Source organism: Silene latifolia, chromosome 6 (genome assembly GCF_048544455.1).
Source record: "Silene latifolia isolate original U9 population chromosome 6, ASM4854445v1, whole genome shotgun sequence".
Taxonomy (NCBI): domain Eukaryota; kingdom Viridiplantae; phylum Streptophyta; class Magnoliopsida; order Caryophyllales; family Caryophyllaceae; genus Silene; species Silene latifolia.
Window position 1 is genome coordinate 46,062,233 of NC_133531.1, and position 9,867 is coordinate 46,072,099.

Here is a 9,867-nt window from a genome sequence, read left to right on the forward strand (position 1 = left end):
TTAATTAGATAACACTATTATATATCTAATTCAGTAGAAATAAAAAAAAATTATAAGCCGTGCATTGCACGGGTCTAACCTAGTTTTAATAAAATTATTAAAATTTCCACCAACTGTTTTCGATGGAAATATACGAGTCCTTTTATTTGTATGTGAACAAGTTGGAATTGTAGTTTCCGTAGAATCCTTGTAAGGTTAGAACACTAAACGCTAATAACACAAAATCAAATTTGATCCCAATTTTATTTAAACTGAATATATATACTCCCTATATGTTTTTATTTATGGAAATCGCAAAATCCCAGTAAAATATCTCCGTCTAGAATATGGAGAATGGCCGCCATGAAAGACCATCCATGTCGACTGCCATTAATGGAGACGAATACTACAAAACTTACAACAAGACTGTCCCAAAACAATCAAATCACTCTTTACTCTCAACTTTTCTAACTTACTTGCGGAACAAGCTACTTTCCGTTACCATGTTTTTCAACCTAGCATACATTCTTTTCCATGACGTCACTCTTTCCGAATTACTCGTCATCCCCGTCTTGACACTCGTCAGTTTCTATGGCCTGTTCTCTCGGTCCACGTGCGACACCAATCACAACGAGGAAATTTGCAACGACGTTTGCGACATATACAAGGAGTGCGACAGGAGTAATATTAATGAAGATGATGAGTCGGTGGTTCAGTCCGTGTTGGAAGGGGTGGTCTCCGTACGTAGCCTAGAGTCCCGTCTGAAAGACTGTCGTCGAGCAGTGTCTGTCAGGCGCGAGGCAGTACAAAGGATGACACGCAGGTCGTTGGAGAAGCTGCCTGTTGAGGGGTTTGATTACGAGTCAATTTTCAAGTTGAATTGCGAGTCGCCTGTTGGGTATGTACAGGTTCCAGTGGGTGTTGCGGGTCCATTGTTGTTGAATGGGAGCGAGTTCATGGTTCCTTTGGCCACTACAGAAGGGTGCGTGGTTGCGACTGTGAACCGTGGGTGTAAGGCCATCTATGGTTCGGGTGGCGCGACAAGCTATGTTTTGAAAGATGGCATGACAAGGGCACCTGTTGTTAGGTTCCCTTGCGTTGAGAGAGCTGTTCAGTTGAAGTTTTTCCTTGAGGATCCTCTTAATTTTGACACATTCGACAATTGTTTTATCGGGTATAGACACGACTACTATCCCTCCCTCTTGATTTCTTGATGACCCATTTATATTGAAATTGAAATTTTGACCTTTTAACTTAAAGTCAATTCTTTGCGTATAGACCAGACCACACCTATTCGGTATTAAACTATAGAATTAACAAATTTCTATATCACATACTCGTATAATGATGGTTGATTATAATCTATGGATTGCATAATATACTCTGTATGACCGTATTAAGTGTGTATTGTATTCATATTGGTATTTCGTATTCTGATATATGAAAAAAATACGTGATTGATTTCCAGGTCAAGTAAATATGCAAGGTTGCAAAGCATACGGTGCGCAATTGCAGGGAGGAATTTATACATAAGGTTTTGTTGCAGCACAGGAGATGCCATGGGGATGAACATGGTTTCAAAAGGCGTTGAGGCCGTCCTCGACTCTCTTAAAACTGATTTCCCAGACATGGAGGTTATTGGCATCTCTGGTTTGTCCCTTTACCACGCATCGATCTTTCCCATTGCTTGCTGTTTCCGATACCATGATTTCAGTATATAATGATGAATTTTTCAGGAAACTTTTGCACGGACAAGAAAGCAGCTGCAATAAACTGGATTGATGGGCGAGGAAAGTCAGTAGTATGTGAGGCAGTTATAAAAGAAATCATCCTGAAACAGGTGCTTAGAACTGATGCTGCAAAGCTGGTAGAGGTCAATATGCTTAAGAACTTAGCTGGTTCGGCTATTGCCGGAGCTCTAGGTGGTTTTAATGCCCACGCCAGCAATATTGTTTCTGCCATTTTCATTGCAACCGGTCAAGATCCGGCTCAGAATATCGAAAGCTCCCATTGCATCACCATGATGGAAGCTCTGAATGATGGCAAGGATCTTCACATCTCTGTCTCCATGCCGTCCATCGAGGTAAATCCATCCTTAATAAGTACCCTCTATTCTTCGTATCATGATGTTACATACTTACATTGAGTTGTGATTTTCCCAACATACAGGTGGGTACAGTAGGAGGCGGGACAAGTCTTGCATCCCAGGCCGCTTGTCTGAATGTCCTTGGGGTGAAAGGCGGAAGCAAACAGTCCCCAGGAGAGAACGCAAGGCGACTAGCCACAATTGTAGCGGCTTCTGTATTAGCGGGGGAGTTATCCCTAATGTCGGCCATTGCGACCGGAGATCTCGTAAACAGCCATATGAAGTACAATAGATCCAGCGCCAATGTTTCTGAGCTCACTTGTTGAACAAAAAGCACATTGTGCTCGTAAACAATTTTTTTTTTTTTTTTTTTTTGTGGAGGTTTAAGAAAAGTTAATACTCGTATGAGACCGTCTATGTATATAACCGAGATTTGGATTTATATTACTCGTATATTCTTTATTCATTAAAGGGGTTTAATTATGTTACAGGAAGACACTATATTATGTATCTATTCTTCTATACACAAAAGTAACTATGTTAGGTTAGGAAGCTAGAGCACACCGGTATACATAATACATATACTCTGTAGTTTGTATTCTCTTGAAAAAAGAGGTACTGAGGATTACAAAGGACCGTTTGCCCTTCTCCATGCCTATGATTTCACTCTCAATCAACTCAAGTAGGAGAACAATAAACTTTCTTTTGTTTACCACATGATATAATCCCCCAACTCCCCAAGTTTAACTAGTCTAGGACGTGAATTCGGAAAAATGCTCCCCGGGGACCTATATAATTAACAAATACTGTAGACGGAGCATATAATCAAACGAAGACCTATCTCTTCCTGCTATGCTGTACAAGTTTTCTTAAGTCAACAAAGATGCACAGTCAATGGTGAGGGTTGATCATGAGTCAGGTCCGGCACGATCACCACCACCATTTTCGGAGCTGAAAATTTCCGCTCCAAAGAGCTTTTCATAGGTGAGGAACACCGATTGAGCACAACGATCCCACAATCGTGCCATCTCTCCCACTCTTACGAAATAAATAAATCGAACTTGGCTCTCGAACATTGATTTTGCCATCTCTGTCATTTCTATGACGATTTCACTGTAAAACAAAAGTTTAGATGAGACTACAAATTTAGGAGATCCCAAAGAAATTGTTCGATGACTTTTAGTAGTGTTTTTAATATCGTGTAAAGGGCAATTCTAATGACTTCAATACTTTACCATCTAAAGTAGATGCTAAATTATTCAAAATTCGGTATTACACTGGAAACGAGATAACTGAGGTTTCACTTACAAATCCGGCATCTTGCAATCTAAGATCTTGGGAGGCGAGGTGGGATATTCGAAAGGAACCAGAAACTCAACCGAGAGATTCATTGACTGCAAAACATATAAATTGGCATCATGATAGCAAATCGAATTGAATATTTATGGTAATCATACTAGATATATGAGTAACATAAATGGATATATAGCCAACCGTTGTCTTACTCTCCATGACAAAAATATATAGAAATGCTAGACAAATACAAATATGTTCAACCATATACTCTATGCTTAATACATTTTCTTTCTACACTTCTGCCATGTCTAACGTGGCTCTCTGTGCCATAATTGTGATAAGGTTCAAGTAACTTGAATATTGTCTTGAACAAGAGCATAAAAGAGAAAAGTAACATAGGGTAAAAGGACAGGAAAAATCTACAAGAAAGCTTAGAAGAGAGCAAAGGACATACTTGGGAAGTAAACATTGATCTTAAATTATCTGCATTCGGGCTATAGGTACACCTGACTATGGTCCCGTTACTCTGATTACTCGATTCCTCCATGATTTCTATCACAGTTCCAGATAGACTCTGATTCGCATCCTTTATTTCATCCAAAAACTTTTGGTAAGGCCGCATGACGATATGATTTTTGTTTTGCTGACACGATTCACAATATCAAACTGGTCATATGAGGTGGGAACCCATTAGTAAAACAAGTTTCAATATGAATTTATTTGACACGTACCTCCAAACTAGAAGACTGTTCCACAATAGAATTGTTATTAGGAGGAAATGATGCATCCCTGCTCACAGATTCTATGTCACGCTTAGGTCTTTTAAATGGTTGTTGATCTTCATCATTCATGCAATCATAATGCATATTTTCTACAAATTTTGCCAAGTAAACGTCAATAGTTAGCGCATTACTGGGATCTAGATATGCAATATCAGGCAATTTATCCATCTCAATGATAGCTGAATTCATATCATTCACAGCACTGGCTAAAGTTTCCTTACTAGCCAACTTAACCTGAAACACAGAATAATACTCACATCAGTTAGTTTGTATGGGTCAATGGCGTGTACGTTTTTGGCATGATCATCTCATATGACAATTAATGTACTTCCAAATTTAAGCAGTGAATAGTAGATGACCTTTAAAAGAGAAAACAAACAGATGTAAAATCATTGTTCGAGTGATAGTACTCACGACTTGGGTTCAAAACCCACCATCTTCGGAACTGTTAACAAACAAAAGACTTGAACACATACCACGTCCAATAAGCGGTCAATAGGCTGCTTTTCAGGATGTTGCTGGTTGGGCTCTAGGCCAGTGCTGTCGTATAGCATTGGCGAACCCGACAAAATCTCTGGTGCTCCGACAGTTGGGACCAAGTCTTCTAAAATAAGATGTTCTTGAGGGTTACTTGCTTCCTTAACAGTCTCAATTTCGCCATTGTTTCCAGAAGACGGTGTCATAGGGGTTGAAGGTGTAGAGCTCTGAGAGGGTTTAGTGGGAATAGAGGACTGTTTTGAGCGAAAGGTAGCCAAGTTAAGCCATGATTCAAGAGAATTTCCTGACGATTTTCCCCTCGGCTTAGAGCATGGCTTCTTAGATGTCCTAATGGTGGCATTAGTGGATGACTTGCCCATACCTGGGAGTTTGGAAGGTGTATTACAGATATTTGGCACTGAAGCTGAGTCAACTGGATGCTTTCTCTTTTCTAGTTGACTAACTGACTGCTGAGTTTGTGGAGATTGGATTTGTCGATCGTTCCTCATATTAAGATGCTGAATTAAATTAAACAAACTCATATCAATCATTGTAATACAACAATAACAAATGCTGTCGGAAAATTTCCAACCTAAACTTGTCTATCTATCCCAGTATTGATAACACAGCGACATTGTTCTCGGGAACCAATAATGAAAAGTTTGTGTCATAAGTCATAAGGAGTACAAAACTGACTGAAAGGAGATATATACTTACATTGTCATAATTTGCAGATCCATGTGTAACCAAGTTTGTTATTGTATTACTCTTCATATCCATTTGTTTAGTGGAAATTATAGGGCCACTTGAAAACCCAGGATTAATTGTCGATGAAGAAATCAGGGGTTGGTTCATATGTACTGGATTAGAGGCCATCCTCAGAAGTGAAGACAACTGGTGTGCTTGGTTCATAGCAAAACTAATACCATTTTTAACCACTTTATTATAGTACTCAATAACAGTATTCATGTTATGGCGTAGTTTCTGCTTGTCAAATTGCATCAATTGATTTTCGGTAATGCTCAGAAATCTGATCATTTGTCGGACTGAAAGAATGTGTTTCTTTAAGGTTTCACACTCACCGACACTTTGAACCTGCATCAGAGAATTGTAAAGAGGATATTTTTAATTACTCTCTGATAGGTCATACGGGAAAAAGACTAGAAATAACTCGTAAGTACCTGAGAAAAATGGCCTTCCATAGTCTTTAACCATTTGTGAAGTTCAGGCAAGTATGCGAGTTTGGCACGTTGAAACTGATTTTACACGGGAAAGTTTTAGTAGAGCTCCTTGTCAATGGTACGTACTAGTAGAGAACAAGTTACTGTCTAGCTTAGTGGGTGTAGTTATGACTAGGGATGAAAGCCGTCAATATCGAAACTGAGATTGTGACTCCCTTTAAGACAAAAATAAAAAGAGAAATTGGGGAGAAGAAAAGAAACCAGTTGTAGTGAAAATATATACCTGATCAATGAGAAGCTGAAGATGATCCAGTTTTGTAGTTCCGGAATCAGAAATCGATGACAATGCTGCAAGAAAACATAAAAAAGGAAATGTGTCAGGTCAAACAGGAAAAAAGCTACAGAAGAAAAGTTAACTGAAAGACAGATTATTGTGCTAGATCTGGAACTATGGCAGTAGTACTATTAAACTGGTACAAACAGAATTTGGTGGTTCTTCTAACCTGATGCACCAGAATAATTCTGAGAGCGAACATAAGGACTCGACCTTTCAACCCCGTTTAACCTACAGTCGGGATACTGAGTTATAGGTCCTTGTGGATTGATAAGATGACCTCTGTTTTGAGTTTGTTGAATCTGCTGTCCCGACTGATGATTCTGCACAGCCAAAATTTTTGGTTGTTGCATTGCAGGAATCTGCATCCGAGATGGCTGGTATTTGCTTGAGACCAGGTTCGGGTTTTGATTAAAGTTCTGCTGAGCAGAACTGGACTGGATAATAGGCCTCGGAATCACATTTCTTTCCAGCGGATTTCCTAATTATTATCAAAAGGTTCATGTGATCAGGTATTGACTTCATAACCATCTCCTTAATTATCATAATTAACATTACGAGAAGCTAATGTATGTGACTATCACAATCTCCTAGCATCAGAACAATGTTGTTATACATGAATTAATATACTTTCTTTGATCCAAATATATTGACGACTTCATTTTCCCTTGAGAATATATCGATACCATTCACTTTAAACTGTGAAACAAGGTCGACTTTGAGCAGCATTTGTTGACATAATAAAATCACTATTTAGTTCTTTTTAGAAAAAAGAATATGAAATTTAATTTTCGTAAAGAAAACATAATTACAAGAAAAAAAAAATTAATTTTCTTATCAATATTTTTCTTGTACCTGTAATAGGTGATGCAGAACGCATATTGGTGATATGAGCGAGCTTTTTTTCGATTATCTTTATATACTCATCCTGAAAAACAGATTATAATTAAGTTACAGAAAGTCAAGATTAAACCAGTAAAGAATTTATAGTGAAGATAACTAGTTTAGCAGCTTTTGATTAAAGGATCATTAGATGTTACGGTAAATAATTACCCGACTTGTCGCCTTTACAAAAACCTTCTGCTCAAACTTTTTTGCTAACTCATCAAGCGATTGAAGATGCTCAGGATCATTAAATTTCTGTGTACAATCTTTCAGCCTAGTCTTGATTCTACATTTACAATAAATAATCAACATACAAAGTACTACTATACAACAACATTAATCTAAGAAGTAATAAATGATTTCTTCAACGTAAACAACTATTCTAATATATGTTAGTATCTTGAGTTTAGATATTGAAATCATAATCAAACCCTCATTATCCATTAAATCGACTCAATGAAGCATATTAAAAATTGTCCGTGCCTGTGTTATTGTTTTAGGGTAAAAAAAACACTTGTAAGTTTTAAGTTGTAGATAAGTAATTGACAATGCCAACTACAAATACAATACAAAGCCCTAATCCTAAAATAATTTATACGGGACGAAAACGAGTGATTCTGAAACTCGATAAGAAAAAGCATTAGCTTATAATTTGAAAAGAAATACTTACAAATGCAAGCCAGTTTGACGAAAGGGAAGATCCACTCCCATGGGAACAGCACTGTCGTTCATTGGTTCCTAACAATTATAAACTGCAAAGCAAACAATTAATCATTATTACCTCTAATTTTGTTGTACATTAGGGTAACTACTACTAGTGCTAAATTTATTGACAATTACATAAACTCTTTCATATAAATTAAATTAAACTTGAATTATTCACGTACCGAATATAAAATAAGCGTATGAATGAATATTAACAATCAATGAATTGATAATGAAAAGGGTAGAAGATGAATATATATTGTTATGTTACCTTAACAATGGAGATATGTTGTATGTTTTTTTTTTTTTTTTTTTTTTTTGGTGCGTAGGAGATATTCAACAATTAAAAGTACTAGTAAACTCAGGTTTCACAACCTTGTTTCCATATTTGTGCGCTTTTATATGGAAGGAGATCAAGAGATGGATTTAAAGCCCATTGTTTGCATTATATCCCCATAGGAACTCAGTGGACTATAAATCTGATTTATTACATTATATGGTATAGTTTTTGAGCATTAAAGTAAAGTTTTTGAGTTCTGTCTTAAAAATTATGAGTTTTATTATAAAGTTTTTGAGTTCATTCTTTTAAACATAAAGTTCAAAAAATTATAATATAACTCAAAAACATTATATATAAGCTCAGGAAAATTTGAGTTTGACGTCAAAAAACTAACATATAACTTATAAACATTATAAAGCTCAAAAAAAATACACAAAAACTCAAATATATATATGGAGTCTGATGTAATACATCCGATGTATAATCTTTTTTCTCATAGGAACTATGTCCACTTTTGAAAGGGCATCGATTGACTTATAGCTCCTTTGGTTTGCCCCTTGTAAATTATGGGAGTTGGAAAATCTTATGAATTGCAAAATAAAAACTTGTTTGTTTGCTCATTTTTGGCAAAGTGTTGGAATTCAATATTTCAAAGAGTTTCCAACTCCTCCATAATGGAGGAGTTGGATTACCTAGGCCTCCCCCTAGGTAATTGAAGACTCCCATGGAGTTGAATTCTTATATAGATAACCAAACGGATTTGTTAAAATCCTAAGAATTTCATGCGGGAACTAAATTCCCATGAATTCTATTTTCCTATGGAGTTGTATTTCAATGGGCAACCAAACGATGCCTTAGTAAAGGCCGCTATTGTGCGGGTTTGGATGTCTGATTAAAGGGCTTCTTATCACTATTTTCATCCCTTACTCAAAACCTTTGGTTTTCGGATGACCGAATCCAAGTGGTTGCGAGAGTAATTCTAATTTGGAGTGATTTGGGGAAAATCTAAAAGAGTCAATCGTTCTAAAACAAGTTTGCTTTATGCTCTTCTGGATAAGGTGTGAACGAATAAACCCAAATTTCCACATCTGATGTTGTCCCACATTGATAAAAGAGGAGAATAATTACCACTTTATAAGACAAGGGGCTACTCCCTCTATTGCCAATTGGTTTTAGAGTTGAACCCTCTTGGGTCTACGTTGTGGACTCTTTCTCCTCCGTTTGGGTGCGGCCCAAACCCGTTATTGAATTTAACATGGTAATAAACCCAAATTTCCACATGTGAGGGTTGTCCCACATTGATAAAAGATGAGAAGAATCTATAAAATATAATTAAAATGCTACCCTAAAATGACAAATAAACGACACCTACACAAAGCCACGTAGGATCCAAAAAACCACCTAGATTAAAATTTAATGTGATGTGGCATATTTAAATGTAATGTTGCATATTTTTAATGTGACATGGCAAATTAATGTGCGGGAATTATCAATTTATTATTACATGGCATTAATTTAAATCATTTATCTATAAATTAATTTAATTCACTTATATCTATAATATTAAAGGATATTATTATTATTCTTAAATTAATTTTGTATATTAAACATAATGTCTTCCAAAGTTTATATAACCCTTACAAATTTACATCAAATTTCATAATTTATAATTAATATTGATATTTTAATTGAAATTTTTGTAATAAAACATGTTGATAAATTTCATAATTTATAATTAAAATTGAAATTTTAATTGAAATTTTAATTGAAATTTTTGTAATAAAACATGTTAAGGAATTAATTAAACCTCTTCATATTACTAAACACTTACCATTATTAACATTTTCCTATTTAATTCATTG

The 9,867-nt window shown here is 36.0% G+C and overlaps 2 protein-coding genes across 2 annotated transcripts; one reads left to right on the forward strand and one right to left on the reverse strand.

Annotated features, from left to right (window-relative positions):
* Positions 1–245: 245 nt before the first annotated feature.
* Positions 246–2,512, forward strand: LOC141658741 (3-hydroxy-3-methylglutaryl-coenzyme A reductase 1-like). The gene is made up of 4 exons (XM_074465596.1): positions 246–1,153; positions 1,448–1,629; positions 1,716–2,062; positions 2,149–2,512. Exons 1-4 carry the CDS (start codon positions 327–329, stop codon positions 2,389–2,391), a joined length of 1,599 nt encoding a protein of 532 aa, XP_074321697.1. The 5' UTR covers positions 246–326; the 3' UTR covers positions 2,392–2,512.
* Positions 2,513–2,634: 122 nt separating this feature from the next.
* On the reverse strand, positions 2,635–8,098 carry LOC141658742 (uncharacterized). The gene is made up of 13 exons (XM_074465597.1): positions 7,908–8,098; positions 7,691–7,758; positions 7,189–7,306; positions 6,991–7,063; positions 6,305–6,616; positions 6,085–6,149; positions 5,802–5,876; positions 5,338–5,715; positions 4,620–5,138; positions 4,093–4,377; positions 3,816–4,004; positions 3,374–3,459; positions 2,635–3,178 (listed from the first exon to the last, which is right to left on the reverse strand). Exons 2-13 carry the CDS (start codon positions 7,750–7,752, stop codon positions 2,974–2,976), a joined length of 2,367 nt encoding a protein of 788 aa, XP_074321698.1. The 5' UTR covers positions 7,753–7,758; positions 7,908–8,098; the 3' UTR covers positions 2,635–2,973.
* Positions 8,099–9,867: the final 1,769 nt, after the last annotated feature.